Here is an 18,154-nt window from a genome sequence, read left to right on the forward strand (position 1 = left end):
GGCAACACGTCGACAGTGGCTGGCCTATTTCATTACAGCTGTCCATGCCCATTTCGCTGTGTAATACAGCTTAAGGAAACCTGGGACCAAAGACTCCAGTGTCCTGCCTCGCACAGACCAAAGTAATTTGTGGATCAAGCATTTATGGTGAATAGCAACTCATGATCAAACCAGAGCTCTGGTCTGCCATGAAGAGCCAAGGTGCAGGTAGTTGGTACCTACAAAGCAGTTACTTCCCTTTCAACAAGCTAGTCCCCCTCAGGAAGCTGGACCGGCTTGCTGATGAGCAATCCTCTTTCAATCACCCTGTTGAAATCCTCCCTTGGCAGAAGCACTTTGCCATCATGTTCATGGAAAGCCTCTCTCTTCCCGTGGAGCTCTGTCTCACACGGTACTCAAGCAATGGGAGTGACTAGCGTAAAGCTTCACAGAAACAAAACACCTTCCTTTCAGTAAGGGTAAGAAAAAGGAGGTACTGCAACAGGAAAGTACCTAGTAGGTTGGATTGATACAGTCCTCTTTTCTTCCCCCTTTCTTTTCCTCTCCTTTCCCGCTCCCTCTAAAAAGCATCTGTTCAAAAAACCTTCAGTTTAAACACAACTGAGTAAAGAAGAATTTTTCACATAGCTGGAGGAGTATCAGCCTGACTCCAGCTTCCTTGATGGTAGAGATAATAGCACCACACAGGCTTTTAAGCAGTGAAGGAAAGGAGAAGGCTGTGACAAATTGAATTGTGGTTAGTTTCCTTTTTTTTTATGGCCCAAGATTGACCTTGGCTTCTGGGAGTCTTTCTGAGCTCAGAAGGAAAGAAAAATGGCAAGTTAAGAAACAATAATCTATTTTCTTCTCATCTATCATGTCACATTTTTACGGTTTAATATTTCAGGATATAGCCAAGCAACTAGAAAGTGTTGCACATCCTACCAAGAAGCTAGAAAATGACTTTTCCCAATGATATGACATCGTAGCAATTTATACAGCTGATTAGCAAGCAATCTATTTCATGAGACAAAGTAACTTGTGCGAACTGTCAAATCAGTGTAATTTGGAAGGAAAATCCACTACTGGAGGGATTTCAATCAGATTTGCTCAGAGATGTGACACCTTAGAAGTAGTCCCCAAGGAAAATGGATTAGTCAACGAAGTACAAGTGAAATTGTTTAAGATACATGATTAATGTAATTTGCCAAACGGCTTTTACCTTCCCACATAGTTGTACGTGTGCGTGTAACATTTTAACAATCTACATACAGGTTTATATATTTACATATAAGCATATATATTTGCAATAAATAGTAATATATGAATATAGTAACATGTTTACACACATGTACACACACTTCGACCAATACATTAAAATTATTCTACCAACATCATGCCTAGGGACATGGGAAAAAAAAAGTAAGTAGAATAACTCATATTGCAGATGTATTTTTACAGCAAGTAGAACATTCAGTAAAAGCCTCTTGAACATACATACCTTAAATTTTAAGGCAGGTGGTTTTGATACGGTGGATGCCTTTAACTCAGATAACCTCTCTTCTATCTCTCTCGACCTAGAAAATAGAGATCTTTCTGAGATCCAATAAAAAAATGTAGCCTTAACCTCTCTGATCCAAACAGGCATTCCTGTGGGGTCCAACAGTTTTGTCTGCTGGGAAGAGAGAGTGATGGCATCAGTATTTCTCGGAGGCAGTCCAGCCGATTAAGAATCAATGTATGTGAAATCCTGTTTCTCTGAGCACAGAAGGAATCAATCAAGACACGGCAGTTCCCTTGTTCACCACCCCAAGCATCTGCCCACCCTCCTTTCTCAGGAGTAGGTGACTCATTGCCTGTTTCCTTGGTGTTTTTGCAGCCAAATCACCTGTTTTGTTTAAAAAAACCCCAGAGCCACAGGAAACTCCATGGCCCAAGCTTCATGGAGTTCTGTATTGTGGTAGAATATCTAGAGGACAGCATCCCACCCTTTCAGCTATCATTAAAAAAGGTTGTTCACTGCTGCTTCTAGTTAGCCTGAATTAAAAAGGCAGCTACAATATAAAGCACTGTCCCCAGTCCCAGCACTAGAGCATTATGCCCTCTTCAGAGCAGGAAAACACCATCTCCTCAAGTTCCACAAAAGCATCATGTAAACAAATACATTAAGCTCATCCTCTGCCATCCTGATTAGAAAGAAGCAAGTCTGGAGCTGAAACTGCCCACAGAGCAGTACTGTCAAAGAAGTTTGTATGCTTTAACAAGCATCATTCAGTCTTAAAAAAGAAGGCATGCAGGATTCTTGACTCTTGTGAACTGCCAAAGGGTTCTAATACATGACCTCACGTGCTGTACGCATGTTATTCTACAATGTAGAGTATTTACACATGCTATGACACGCCCTACTCAGGCATAAGCACTTCCAGAAATCCACTATGTGTTTGCCATCCTTAAAACACTAGAAACCCAGAGTTATAAGTTGTCAGTAGTATATTTTCTGTCATTTCAGACTGAATTGCACTAAGATGGCTCATGAAATGGAGAGCCACTCTACGCGGAAGTTCCACTGTCAAATGATACTTGGATTACTGTGGATGTGACCTGACACACTTCAGAGGATGCTTAAGGAGCCGGAGCATGAGTGTGAAAATGGGAATTTTTTCCCTGATCATATGCTAGTGATATGCCTGAAGGGCCATCTTACCACTGGACAACTTCATTACAGAATCACAGAATCACAGAATGTTACGGATTGGAAGGGACCTCGAAAGATCATCTAGTCCAATCCCCCTGCCGGGGCAGGATTGCCTAGACCATATCACACAGGAACGCGTCCAGGCGGGTTTTGAATGTCTCCAGAGAAGGAGACTCCACAACCTCTCTGGGCAGCCTGTTCCAGTGTTCAGTCACCCTCACTGTAAAGAAGTTTTTCCTCAAATTTAAGTGGAATCTCCTGTGCTCCAGCTTGCACCCATTGCCCCTTGTCCTGTCAAGGGATGTTACTGAGAAGAGCCTGGCTCCATCCTCATGACACTTGCCCTTTACATATTTATAAACATTAATGAGGTCACCCCTCAGTCTCCTCTTCTCCAAGCTAAAAAGACCCAGCTCCCTCAGCCTCTCCTCATAAGGGAGATGTTCCACTCCCTTAATCATCTTCGTGGCTCTGCGCTGGACTCTCTCTAGCAGTTCCCTGTCCTTCTTGAACTGAGGGGCCCAGAACTGGACACAATACTCCAGATGCGGCCTCACCAGGGCAGAGTAGAGGGGGAGGAGAACCTCTCTTGACCTGCTGACCACACCCCTTCTAATACACCCCAGGATGCCATTGGCCTTCTTGGCCACAAGGGCACACTGCTGACTCATGGTCATCCTGTTGTCCACTAGGACCCCCAGGTCCCTTTCCCCTACGCTGCTCTCCAACAGCTCTGTCCCCAACTTGTACTGGTACATGGGGTTGTTCTTGCCCAGATGCAGGACTCTACACTTGCCCTTGTTATAGTTCATTAAATTTCTCCCTGCCCAACTCTCCAGCCTGTCCAGGTCTCTCTGAATGGCTGCGCAGCCTTCCGGCACATCAGCCACTCCTCCCAGTTTTGTGTCATCAGCGAACTTGCTGACAGCGCACTCTAATCCCTCATCCAAGTCATTAATGAATATATTGAATAGAACTGGTCCCAGAACCGACCCTTGCGGAACTCCGCTAGACACAGACCTCCAACTGGACTCTGTCCCATTGACCACTACTCTCTGGCTTCTTTCCTTCAGCCAGTTCACAATCCACCTCACTACCCGATCATCCAGACCACACTTCCCCAGTTTAGCTGCGAGGATGCTGTGGGAGACCGTGTCAAACGCTTTACTGAAATCGAGATAGACCACATCCACAGCTTTACCATCATCTATCCACCGGGTTACGTCCTCATAAAAGGCTATCAAGTTGGTTGAGCAAGACTTCCCGTTGGTGAAGCCATGCTGAGTGCCCCTAATGATCCCCCTATCCTTGATGTGCCTAGAGACAGCACCAAGAACAAGTTGCTCCATCACCTTTCCGGGGATGGAGGTGAGGCTGACCGGTCTATAGTTACCCGGGTCCTCCTTCCTGCCCTTTTTGAAGACTGGAGTGACGTTCGCTTTCCTCCAGTCCTCAGGCACCTCTCCCGTTGCCCACGACTTAGCAAAGATGATGGAGAGTGGCCTAGCAATGACTTCCGCCAGCTCCCTCAGCACCCGCGGGTGCTTTCTTACTCCCCTTCTCTCAGAAAGATTGCACTTTATCCAGCCTTGCAGCTGATAGAGATGTCCTGTACCAATCCCTAATTACACACGTACCGCTTTCAAGCGCTGCAGGAGATCTGATGCTATATTAATGCTTCCAAAGGACCACCAATACTACGATGGGTTTCAAGAAGGAACCAAAAAGAACTGTGATCATGATTTATCCTCACCTCCTACTTGAAAGATTGAAGCTCAAGCTACTATTATTAGATTCTCTACTTACGGGTGTCTCATAGCACCTTGATAACCAGGTTAGGACAGGGAAGTCACCTTAACACTGTGGAGACATCACGAAGATCTGCAAGGTCCCCTAACACTGAGGATCCCTACCAATACTTGTAAGGCACTGAAACAGAGATCCTGTTTGTCACAGTGGGCAGTGCTGCTTCGCACTCCTAGCAGCATGAACATTTCTAGATGGCAGCAGGAAGAAGCTGGTAAATGATGCGCTGCAGAGCAGTAACCCCATAAACTCAATCACAGTGTTTACAACATCTGTATCCAGCTGGGGGAGCTCACTTTCCAAGCTGAGCCTAGGAGAAAACTACTCATTTTCCTCTAGAAACTTTGGAATTTCACTGCTCAGGTTCTGCTCGGTATGACAGCTCACTGCCCACCTGCAAGCTACTTCGTTGTGTTTCTCCTCAAGTATCTGGAGGGGTAATGGCCTGACCTTCTCCTTTCTTCCTGGCTATGATCTGCTCCCAGCACATCGGGTCAGTGAGCAGTAGCTAGCTGCTTGGTTCTGGTACAGCCCGTAGGATGTGGATTCAGAGCTCCTATTAGCAGTGCCAGCTCAATCCTGTGTTTAGCATTTACCACTGCCATTCATTACCAGAAGAACATGAGCCACAGAAGATAACAGCCATGGCGGGTTCTGGAAACACTCAAAGGGCATCATCTAGGGATGTGGTTTTCTCATTTAACAATCAGAAGCAGATGCATTACCGTTGTTTAGTTATGTAAAGTAAACGTTGCTCCTCATAGCTCATCCAACGGTCTTCTACCTGCTCCTCCTCCTTCTGCAGCAACCGTTCATAACGTCTGAGTGGGTTCCAGCCAGTCATGATTTCGTAGGTGATGACGCAGCCCAACGAGTGGGACACAATCGAGACCTTCCCTCCTTTCTCCTCAAACTCTGGATTCCGGGAGCAGAAGAGTGTGTATAGCCGGTTCAGCTCCTGCTGCAGCCCTTTCACCAGCTGTTTCAAGAAGGTAAAGAAAGAAAGTTTAACATCAACATCTTATCACTCCTGTTCATGTATGTTCACATACTACACTGACCAGCTTCTTGAGCATGCATCTAGGAGGAGCGTGATAGTCTGTTCACTCAGGCTGGGAAGATGAGCAAAATCGTACGGTCAGCAGGAACAGCTTGGTTGACCGTTGATGACTCCAGTGGTTCATCACTCCCCTCCAGACCCAGCAGCAACCACCACACAGGACATGTGGTGACCCTAGAACTGCTACACTACACAGCCCAAGGCATTAAATTGAAAAAAACCCTTAAACAAATGATAGCTGTGCTTAAAGGACTTAACAGCTTCCTCTGAGGTGAGCAATAGCGAGGTACTCGGTTTTCACTATCAGTCCATCAGCACAACAGTGACTATTAACACAGCTGTACTTCCCTTATTGCTTGTTTCTCTCCATTTCCACAGCACTGCCTGTTTCTCCTGTGTCAAGAGGTTCAGTTCCTTTTTTAACCTAAGGAGGCTGGAAAGAGCCTGAATGATCCAGAACCAACTCACATCTCTGCCACAAGCCTGGTGCATAACCCTAGACAAGTCATACTCTCTCTTCTCCATTTATCAAAGTGAGCAACAGCATTCCTGCCTCATGGCAGGGGACTGGGAGGATAAATCCACTAAAATGCTCAGGTAGTACAGTGACAGCCTAAATGGGTTCTGGGAAAATCTCCTCAAATTGCTTTTGGATCTCTGTAAAGCACACTCGAACGCATCAAGTCTTTCATTATTCTGCTCACTGCTTGGCTACAAGGAGATGCAGCTTTCTCTCCTACCTCCCCACCTCCATACCGCACCTCGTGTAATTTTTTTCTGAAGAAATCAGACTGAAATGGTGCCACTGAAGAATAAAAAGCCTCATCTCGGGCAAAAGGAAGATATGGGAGAAGAAAACGCACAACTGAGGCAGAGCCAGAATTTGAACATTTGATATAAACAAAGTTAAGAAAAAGAGTTTTCTGGTTCTAAGTTTCTAGAAGGGTTTTGGGGGGAAAAACAGGAATGCAACACAGTTCTCAGACAACACAGGCTAATCCTAAAGCACTGCTGCAATAAATACATATTGGTCCTACGCTAATTGAATCGCTGAGAGGCTTACCTGCTTCAAATCCTGTATTAGGGTACATACACATAAAAACGTTCAGATTCACAGAAAGTATTTTTTTTTAGAGAGAAATGTTGAAAGCCATGAGATTTGGGAATCAGACAATACAGAAAAGGCAGCTTTGCTTGTGAAACTCAGCACGGTAACCGAGCAATGCTTCCAGGCTACGGCATAGAGGAGGACAAACAAGAAATTGCAAATCATCCCCTTGTTAGCAACAGGAAATTAAAGCTGTAGAACACGTAATTTGAACATGATTTTTCAAGAGCCTGAATCATTACTGAATATAAATATGAATGGCACTAGGACTGTCAGTGTTTGATACACATTTGACTGAGAGAGGATCCACACAAGAAACGCGATGCCTAAAGCACTGTGAAATGATTAGCAAAGCCTGGCAACAGCTCGGAGAAATGAGTATCATCATTCCCACGTTCAAGTCTTTTTGACTGTGATGCTGCCTATTCTTGCATTGGGCTCTCCACAGACTTTGGGCACCACTTTCACACACGAGCAAACAGGCAGAGGTTTTAGCAAGAGTTGGAGCTGAAAATAGAGATCAGGATTGTTTTTGGCTGGCTGGCATTTTCTCCATTTATAAAGGTTTTGATTAAAACCCAGAACAAAATAGCAGAGATCTGTTGAAATCGAAGCGTTTCGGGATTCCTGCCAGGAGCTCAGCGAAATGAGGCAACGCTGACATCCAGCAGTTTGCGTGGCTGGCTGCCGTGGTACCTTCCAAGGAAGCCAACACACATCATCCTGCCATTGGGGACCTCGGCAGGGAGCCCGGGACCCCCAGCCACACACTGGATGGAGCGTGTGGCTTCAGCTTCTGGCTTCAGCTTTCAGAGTCAGCAGCGTAAAAATGACAAGCAAACTAGTGCTGGACTCATCACGGCTTCCAGCATCCCTGTCAGTACAGCAGGGAGATGAGTAATGCCATCTTGTTTTAAAAAATCCTAAATAAGGTGTATTAATATACCTCAGTGTCCCTAAATTTTTCATCTGGTGGGAAAAGTAAAATGCACAACTCAACTGCTTCCCTTGGTTTCCTGTTGCATAAAAGCTATTGCTCCCAACGTCCTGCCCAGCTTGCTCAGCAGCCCTGTACCCTGTTCCTGCACAGCCTATTTCCCTGGAAAAGCAGATATCTTCCAGGAAGAATGATATTATGTCAGTCTCCCCCACAGCCCACAGGCACAGAGCGGGTAAGGAATCTCCTGGCATCACGGCATCTCATTACAAAGGTCTTGTTCTCTTGCAATCTGGGGGCATAAACCAGAATATTCGTGGAAAGTCCTGGTTGGACACCAAGTCCAACCCCGTTTTTAACTATCCTGCTCCTTAAAAACATGTTGTTACTGAGAAGTTTGGTAAAAACATGGACAGTAACTAAGAAACTGTGCAGCGATTTCCAAATAGTTGCTGATTTGGAAGTTTGCAGACCAGAATCCAAGCATTTAATTCAACTAAACCATCTGATCGAGATTGTTTCTGAACTCCAACTCACTGGTTACCTAACTTAACTGTTGAGTAGGTCTGCTGTAGTAAAGCCTCTTTTATCTTGCCAACAGTTCGGTATCAGTACTCAGATCAGAAACTGAACCTTTTGGTATATAGTAAGAAAAAAAAAAAAGAAAGAAAAAGAAAAAGCATATTCATTTCAAGTCCCAGCTAAAAAATTACTTGGTTAAGTAGTATATGAAGTTAAGATTTAATCCTGACTTGCTTTCTTAGTCTTAAAAAGTCTTACAATATTCTAACTTGTAAAAGAAAAGATTAGTTTGAAAAGGGCTTTAGGGCACACAGAAAATGTAACATGAAGGGCTTTCAAATGTCTCTTGTAGTTACAGCTCGATATATAACCTAACACTCCATATAAAAATACCTTCTATAAACACCAATTGGCTTTATACTTGTTAAAATCAGTTACTTTTTTTAATTGAAATTCAACACAAAAAATACAAGTACCTAAGTTTTTGCCCAACCCATATTACCATCTCCAAGGCTTCTCCCACAGACTAAACAAGCTCAAATATCTCACAAAAGACTAAATGGGGCAGCAGTCGATTGAGTTGATTTTTTTCCTCCTGTGCAGCTGCTCCCACAAGCGCTGCTTGCTGCTCTGACTGCTGATCTGCTCCGCTCTGCTCCAGCACCCTCGGCTCTTCCAGGAGGACCAGGGAAATGCAGCGTGCTTACATGTCTGTTACTGAACAGATCGAGCCACCGTAACAAAGGGAACACTTCCTATTTCTTCGAAAACCAGCCACATCGTAGAATCGTAGAATCACGGGATGGTTTAGGTTGGAAGGGACCTTAAAGACCATCCAGTTCCAACCCCCTGCCACAGGCAGGGACACCTTCCACCAGACCAGGTTGCTCCAAGCCCCATCCAACCTGGCCTTGAACACTGCCAGGGAGGGGGCAGCCACAGCTTCTCTGGGCAACCCGGGCCAGTGTCTCACCACCCTCACAGGAAAGAATGTGTAGTAATGACACAGTAATGACATTTTCCCCTCAATATCCAGGAAATGAGTTTTTTCAAGAAAACAAGGAGTACAAACCCCCTGGGCTGGCACCCTGAGCACAGAAGTAACGCAGAGCTTGCACGGCTCTTGCTCAAACCCTCAATGACCTGCTTGCTGCCAACACTTGCATATAGCTCTCCAGTCCCAACCTCTTTGATCTGTCAAAGCCAATGAAACCACTTGCTCTCCTCTTGGGCTATGCTGATTGTCCTCTTCTGAGACTGCTCTCAGCTCTGACCACCCCCCTTGGCTGTAACTTTCAGAGGGCCTTTCTCTCTGCTGTCTCCACAGGACCCTCACCCACTGGACAAACAGCTTGAAGCCCAAGAGAAAAAAAATAAAAGACAGCTATGTATGAAAAGGGAGTGCAGGAAACCTGACCTCTGCACCCCTCCAGCTTGAATAGCGTGACTGTTTTTGTAGGTTTCGTGGGAAAGGAATTTTAAGGAGATCTGAGGAACAGTGAGTTTTGCAAGCAGCTCCCTCCAAATGTCAAGAGAACTTCAAGAGAAAGTGCAAACTCCTTTGAAATTCAGCAAGCAGGCAACAACAAGGTGTGTGAGCCAACTGGAGGTAGAAGAAGGTCCTTAAAAGCCAACGAAAGATTTGCAGCTCAAGGATGGATGCGAAGGGCCATGAAGGCAAAGACAAGGAGTGTTTGTTTCACGTGAACCAGAAGAACGTGCCAGCACACAACGCAGAGGCGGTGAGGCTGCTGACCCTCCAGAACACAACAGTTGTCACGCTCCCCGGCGGCATCACTGATGGATGCCAGCAGAGTGTCACAACAACAGATGAGAGGCCAGAACCAGACTGAGCTGTGCTGTGTGAACAGACAGGAATGGCTGCGTGTCTTAGGGACGCTACAGAAAAAGGACCTGCGAATCTGCCCAGACCCGAGTCTCTCTCAGTACCCCTCTTTCTACTGAAAAGCTGAGTCTAACCCATTTCTAACCAGGTCCCTGTATTCAAGACCAAGTTTAGGTTCAGGCAGATCCAGTAACCTATCACTCTGTAAAATTGGGAATACATTCAAGGACAATCAAATGAATGAAGCAAGCCACGAAAGTGCTGCCAAGCAGCTCCTTGACTATTAGGTCCAACAGAATAAGCAAAACCAGTGTTGAAATAGCCTCAGAGAAAATTTCCTGCTTCACATCCCTCTTGTTTCCAAATACACATAAAACTATTGCCTTTTATTGCTGAAAGGAGTGCATAAGGACATTTCCATTGCAGAACCTCATATCAAAGAGGGATGAAAGCTCTAATAAAAGTTAATACTCATCCTGAATTTCAAGAGTATAGTCATTAATTCTCCTTTTTAATACCACCAAGCCATTTCAAGGTGGACAGTGAAGCCTGCCCAAGGCAGCAGCGCTAGGTTGGCTGCATTACGCTGCATTCCCCCTGGTCTCCTAAAGCCTGTAATGCACCTCCAACACCAAGCCCACAGCCACCATGTCCCAGAGCCTGGCTTCTTTGTTTCCTGACCTCAGCTGGTGAGAAACGTTCGATACCCACCACATTTCCCTGCTCTTCATCTGTGACGGAAGCAATCCATAAATATCTCCTGCTAATCTTCTGAGGCTACTGCAATATTTGCACTAAATCTTTAGAGATCTTGGGATGATGGATGTAAATAATATTTATCCTGTACTACAGGCATTTTCTGCCAAGACATATATCAATAATTTACAGAATTACAATTAGCCTGCAAGTACAGTGAAGATCAGTAAAATAAGCACTTAACACTATCATGAAGGTGACAACACTAAATTTACTGTGCATCAGTCTTTTTAATCTCTGTTACAGCCATTTATTATTAAAGAAATATCCAGCTACAGTGACACAGATGTGAAACGCAGTCACGCACTGAAGACACTAAAACCCAAGATTACGTTACCACAGATGGCACTAGCAAGGTCAGAATTAAAATGGGAAATGATCGTTCATTTCGAAATAGGCACGTGTGCATCAAAATATCACTGTATTGCTTTTCCTTACTATCTGTGTAATGTTTAAAGAGGGATTCTGGTTTACTCATCGTGGACACGGTATATATGGGGACCTGCACAGCACAATTCACTTGCAGCCACACACAAACGCCACAGCTGAACCTGTTGGCTGCAGACATCCTCCAGACTGAACTCCGAGACCAGACTGAGATGTTCACAGGGCTGTACTGAATTATTACTACCTGTCTGGTATCACATCACATGTCAGAAGCCAGAGGCACCTTTTGGATATTCTCCTACCACGCTGCAGAAGAAACAATACTTGAAATCAGAGAGAGGGTCATCCACCACGCTCCCGTAATGCTTCGCCGAGCAATCCAGCTGCATCTGAAACAGGTCTCTGCTATCTCACGTGAAAGCCAACATAGAACCACAGAATCGTTTTGGTTGGAAAGGACCTTTAAGATCACTGAGTCCAACCGTTAACCCAGCACTGCCAAGCCCACCACTAACCATGTGCGTCCCTCAGCACCACATCTACACAGCTTTTAAATCCCCCCAGGGATGGTGACTCCACCACTGCCCTGGGCAGCCTGTTCCAGTGCTTGACAACCCTTTTGGTGAAGAAATTGTTCCTAATATCCAATCTAAACCTCCCCTGGTGCAACTTGAGGCCGTTTCCTCTCATCCTATCATTTGTTACCTGGGAGAAGAGACTAACACCCACCTCGCTACAACCTCCTTTCAGGTACCTGTAAACAGTGATAAGGTCTCCCCTCAGCCTCCTTTTCTCCAGACTATACACCCCCAGTTCCCTCAGCTGCTCCTCATAAGACTTGTTCTCCAGACCCTTCACCAGCTTTGTTGCCCTTCTTTGGACTCGCTCCAGCACCTCAGTGTCTTTCTTGTAGTGAGGGGCCCAAAACTGAACACTGAACACATTACAAGGCTTCTTCCCCCTGAAAGAAGATAGTGGCTACCCACTTGCAAATCCCTTAATGAGTTGTTTACAGAGTGGTCAAAAGCTTTAAAGAAGCAGTTATGCTTCTTCTAGATGTGGGGAAAATCCTTGGAAGTAGAAAGAAAAAGCGTACCAAAGTATCGTTGAGTGCTGTCAGGTGAATAGAGGCTTTACTCTTCTCTAGGCTGAACTCACTGCATTCCTCAGTTTACTTCACAGGGGCACAGCAAAGTTTAATTAGCTCCTTTTGAGATACTTCCAGAATTTCTGGATGGAAAGCATTAGAAGTGCCCACAGTATACAAAGAATTGTGTTGGCGTGATGAAGTGGTGAGCAGGAATACTAATCCTGAGCAACGTGTGACCATGTGAATACTTGAAGACAAGGCTCATTTCTGAGCTGGAATGAGCACTCAGAGCAAAGTGCCACAAAACGGCTCCACACTGAACATAGTAAAAACCCCAACTTTTGCCAGAAGAATGCTCAACTTGATACCTATTGTGTTTAAGCTCTGCAAAGTTAGGTCACAGAAAATAAAATGGGATAAGGAAGAGTAACCAAAAAACCCAAGCAAAATCCCCAAACCAAACCAAGTCTCTTTTCTGTAGGTAAAGGCAAAACAAAAGGTGAAAAAATATACAAAAACTATTTAATGACTATGAGCTTTACACAACTCCTAACCAAATGAGCAGAATCAAACAAGAAGTGACATTTCTGACAACTCACTGGCAGAACACAAACTCTGTAGCTGAATGAACAAGACGACCTGCATCCCAAACATTTTGACTGCAACACCAAAGATGCATTTCAGAAACCTGTTCTTCAAGGTTTTAACGTTTCATTTGTAATAGCACTTTCTTTTTTGGACAAATACCTGCAATTCAAATTGTACAACTTTGCTTTGAGAAAGTTCTAAGATTTATCAATGCAGTCTGAATACAGAATCACAGAATCAATCAGGTTGGAAGAGCCCTCTGGGATCATCGAGTCCAACCATTGCCCTGACACCACCATGCCAACTAGACCATGGCACTAAGTGCCATGTCCAGGCTTTTCTTAAACACCTCCAGAGATGGGGACTCCACCACCTCCCTGGGCAGCCCCTTCCAATGGCTAATGACCCTTGCTGAGAAGAAACGCTTCCTTATGTCCAACCTGAACCTCCCCTGGCGAAGCTTGACACTGTGTCCTCTTGTCCTATCGCTGGTTGCCTGGGAGAAGAGGCCAACTCCCACTGCGCTACAACCTCCCTTCAGGTAGTTGTAGACTGCAATAAGGTCACCTCTGAGCCTCCTCTTCTCCAGGCTAAACAAACCCAGCTCCCTCAGCCGTTCCTCAGAGGTCACACCCTCCAGACCCTTCAACAGCTTGGCTGCCCTCCTCTGCACTCGCTCCAACACCTCAACATCTTTCTTGAAGTGTAAGATGGGAGCTGCCAATATATGAACAATCCCCCAACAAACAGGTAGCTGAGGGCTATCTTGCTTTTCCTGCAAGGCAAACGTACACAAACGCATTAAAACTGCCTTGGGCATGTTTACACATGCTGCCATCCCATCTGACACAAATGAAATGACAAATGTGCACACATTTTGCAAGAGGTATGAAGAATCTCGGCTCTATGGACTCCCATTGCTCTGAATGGGCAGATGCATGAAAATGTCGTAAAAAACCTTCCCATTTCTAAGCTGCTGATACAGACCCATTTTAGACAGCCATTTCTGCTCTAAAGAAATGACATTGACTGTACTTTTTGCTGTTTCTCTGCTCCTCTCACTCTTAAAACTCTATTTTGATTACTATGGATGACTACTGAATACCTACAAAGTGTTAGTACTCTTTACGCAGGGTCTCTCCTACTGGAGAGCAGCTCTGCAGAGAAGGACCTGGGTGTTCTGGTGGACAACAAGCTCACCATGAGCCAGCAATGTGCCCCTGTGGCCAGGAAGGCCAATGGTGTCCTGGGGTGCATTAGGAAGAGTGTGACCAGCAGGTCGAGGGAGGTTATCCTGCCCCTCTACACTGCCCTGGTGAGGCCACATCTGGAGTAACTATGTGCAGTTCTGGACCCCCCAGTTCTAGAAAGACAAGGAATTACTGGAGAGAGTCCAGCAAAGGGCTACAAAGATGATCAGAGGACTGGAGCATCTCTCTTATGAGGAGATGCTGAGAGAGCTGGGTCTGTTCAGCCTGGAGAAGAGAAGACTGAGGGGGGATCTTATCAACACTTACAAATACCTCAGGGGTGGGTGTCAAGAGGAGGGGGCCAGACTCTTCTCAGTGGTGCCCAGTAACAGGACAAGGGGCAGTGAGCACAAGCTGAAACATGGGAAGTTCCATCGGAATATGAGGAGGAACTTCTTTCCTCTGAGGGTGCCAGAGCACTGGCACAGGCTGCCCAGGGAGGGTGGGGAGTCTCCTTCTCTGGAGATATTCAAAACCCACCTGGACACGACCTCATGCAACACACTCTGGGTGACCCTGCTTTGGCAGGGGGTTGGACTGGATGATCTCCAGAGGTGCCTTCCAACCCTTAACCATTCTGTGATTCTGTGAAACCTCTTACATTCCTAAGTCCAGTCCGTTTCAGCCTCTATACCCTGCTCTAGTAAAACTTATACATAATCACACTTACTTCATCTCTGTAACGAGGACTTGCGTAATACATGATATCCATCGTGGTGCTGTTCAGCACATCCCTTAAAGCTCGTCGTACTCTATCTGAAGTAATTGAGTCCACAGTGTCTGGAAAAAAAAGAGACTCGAGTTACATGCAGGAGAATAATAAAATCCAAACAAGGCACGTGCAGAGAGCACGGCATGAAACTTCTGGGGACGATTTTGCAGACTGCAGCTACTGGAACAGCAAAAGGACCAGTAAGTAAGTAATAATGTACCTCCATCGAGGGTAAGTTTTGATCTCCATTCCACCGGGAGAAATTCAACGTGCGTTGCAAGATTGGAAAAATACTTTTCCTTTATTTTTCTTACATTATCTCTCATCCTATAAAAAAAGAAAAGAAAAAAGGAACATGCTGCTGTAAGGACTACTGTTAGTGCTCTTGTCAAATAAAGCCAACGCATCCAGGAAAAACACATTTTTACATTTCTACTGTTCAAATACAGCAATGCTTGCTAACACAGGTAATAACCTCACCTCATGCTTTTGTTATAAACTACTTAAATTCTCATAGAATGAAAAATTACATTACATGCTCAAAAGAAAGAGTTTAAACAACTTTAAATGTATTATACTGTGGGCTTAAAATATACCACCTAAATTCATCTGAAAGATACCTGTTAACTCTGGTGGGTTTGGGGTAGAATGTAAATTAAGAATTTTACTGCTGCCTTGAAATCTGGAATCCACTGAAATCAACCAGTAGAATCACAGAATCGGAATCACAGAATCAACCAGGTTGGAAGAGCCCTCTGGGATCATCGAGTCCAACCATTGCCCTGACACCACCATGGCAACTAGACCATGGCACTAAGTGCCATGTCCAGGCTTTTCTTAAACCCCGCCAGAGATGGTGACTCCACCATCTCCCTGGGCAGCCCCTTCCAATGGCTAATGACCCTTGCTGAGAAGAAACGCTTCCTTATGTCCAACCTGAACCTCCCCTGGCGAAGCTTGAGGCTGTGTCCTCTTGTCCTATCGCTGGTTGCCTGGGAGAAGAGGCCGACTCCCACTCCCCTACAACCTCCCTTCAGGTAGTTGTAGACTGCAATAAGGTCACCTCTGAGCCTCCTCAGTATGTAAAAGAAAGAGAATTTAGTTCTTTTAAACACTATTCTTTTAAAATATGAAAAATATTGCTTGAAAAGTCAGTATTTTATTTTAATTTTACATATCAAATTGGAAGGCTTGAGGGCTCTGAGTGAGAAACAGGATCACTTACTAGTGTTTCAACTTGCAGTAGCAGATGGACAGGCTAACTGTCCTTTTAAAAGACTTTTCCTTTTTAAAGCATATCTGAACGTGAACATTGAGGCACCTCTCTCAAGGGATGTGAGAAACTTAAAATACCTAAAAACCAAAGTATATCTGACCCTCTCTGTTATTTGGGGAAGAAGGGGAATAATGGTATGTTATATTCTTTTAAAAGTGCTGCTTTACTAGTGTTGTGTGAAAGACTGATCAGCAAAAAATTAAAACCAGTCCGAAATTATACAAGATAGTGACATATCCATGCATTGTATCACATACATTCAGCAACCAAACTGAAACAGCGTTATATTTTCCTCTCTTTCCTTTACATTAATCTTGGGTCCCAATGGAATTAGCATTTTTGAAGATGAGCACAACAAACTAAATCTGACCGAAGGGCAGCAATGATGCTTTTCAGCATTTCTGAGGCAAAGCCCAGAGTTTCAACATGTTGGGTTTTTCTTTTTTTCCTATTTTCAAAGCAAACCCCTTTTGATGATTGCTACAACGACAGGCATGATGACACTAATCTCCCATCTGTACTTCTACCAGTCCAAATGTGGTTTAGTTAGTTTAACGCCCTAGCTGAGACACTTGCCTTGAATATCTTAATGTTCCTTTGTTCTCCCACATCAGAAATGAGATAGTTTAGCCTAAATCACAGAATAGTTTGGGTTGGAAGGGACCTTAAAGATCATCTAGTTCCAGCCCCTGCCACGGGCAGGGACACCTTCCAGCAGACCAGGTTGCTCAAAGCCCCATCCAACCTGGCCTTGAACACTGCCAGGGAGGGGGCAGCCACAGCTTCTCTGGGCAACCTGGGCCAGGGTCTCACCACCCTCACAGCAAATCATTTCTTCCTCGTATCTCATCTAAATCATCCCCTCTTTCAGTTTAAAACCGTCCCCCCTCATCCTGTCTCTCCATGCCCTTGTAAAAAGCCCCTCTCCAGCTTTCCTGTAGCCCCTTCAGGTACTGGAAGGTGCTAGAAGGTCTCCCTGGAGCCTTCTCTTCTCCAGGCCAAACAGCCCCAGCTCTCTCAGCCTGTCTCCAGAGCAGAGGTGCTCCAGCCCTCTGAGCATCTTCATGGCCTCCTCTGGACTCACTCCAACAGCTCTGTGTCCTTCTTCTGTTGGGGCCCCCAGAGCTGGACGCAGCACTGCAGGGGGGGGTCTCACGAGAGCGGAGCAGAGGGGCAGAATCCACTCCCTCGCCCTGCTGGCCACGCTGCTGGGGATGCAGCCCAGGATGCAGTTGGCTTTCTGGGCTGCAAGCGCATGTTGCCAGCTCATGGTGAGCTTCTCGTCACCCATCACCCCCACGTCCTTCTCCTCAGGGCTGCTCTCAATCCATTCTCTGCCCAGCCTCTATTTGTGCTTGGCATTGCCCTGACCCAATCTAAATCACTACCAACACCTGAGACAGCAATTGCTTAAGCTGCTCCACTTGATGAGCAAAACACCGTCTGCACCGACATGGCGATCCCCTATAGACAACTCCGCCAAAGTCCTGCCTAGAGTTTCACCCCCCTTTAAAGCAGTCAGCAGTACGCAGCAGGTCACTGCAAGATGAAGTCAGGAGCTTCCCAAATCTCCTCCACGAGGTTTCCACCGGAGGTGACGATACAGATAAAAAGGAAGAAGCGTTGACAAAATTTGTTCCTCATCTCACAGTGCAGCTGTCGCCCCGTTGGGACGCAGCTGAGTAGCGGGATTTAGGCTGTGCGGGAGAGCTGAAGGTGGATGTGTCTGGTGGAACGAACGTGGAGCCGAATTTCAGCCATCACCAGCAGCTGCTGAGGGCTGCAGAGAGATGTCACGGTGGCTTTGGGCAAAATGCCTTCCATGGTTTTACTTCAGCCTTACCAGCTGCACAGCGAGAGAGAAACACTTCACTGAGGAAGGGCCATGAAAGCCAATGCCTTGCAAAAAACACTTGCTACAAAGATAATGAATTCTTCTTGAACACGTTTTTGCCAGGGAAAGCACATTATGCTATTAAAAAAGCAGATCAACGATGCACCAAATTTTTGAAGCAGGTGGTCAAAACACTTCTCCATAAGTTACAACTACTTTCTGATGAAGGGAGGAAGAGGGGGAAAAAGGGGGGGAAAAAGGGAGGGAAAAAGGGGGGGAAAAAGGGGGGGAAAAAGGGGGGGAAAAAG

General features: G+C 45.5%; 1 protein-coding gene across 1 annotated transcript in view; it reads right to left on the minus strand.

The window, feature by feature from the left end:
• Nucleotides 1–18,154, minus strand: part of LOC137661793 (phospholipase DDHD1-like) — a 68,761-nt gene that overhangs the window by 8,512 nt on the left and 42,095 nt on the right. The window contains exons 7-10 of the mRNA XM_068397414.1: nt 14,957–15,063; nt 14,695–14,804; nt 5,206–5,459; nt 1,481–1,556 (exon numbers count right to left, since the gene is read on the minus strand). Coding sequence (XP_068253515.1) covers nt 1,481–1,556; nt 5,206–5,459; nt 14,695–14,804; nt 14,957–15,063 — 547 coding nt within the window. The remainder of the gene's footprint in view (nt 1–1,480; nt 1,557–5,205; nt 5,460–14,694; nt 14,805–14,956; nt 15,064–18,154) is intronic.

Source organism: Nyctibius grandis, chromosome 4 (genome assembly GCF_013368605.1).
Source record: "Nyctibius grandis isolate bNycGra1 chromosome 4, bNycGra1.pri, whole genome shotgun sequence".
NCBI lineage: Eukaryota > Metazoa > Chordata > Aves > Nyctibiiformes > Nyctibiidae > Nyctibius > Nyctibius grandis.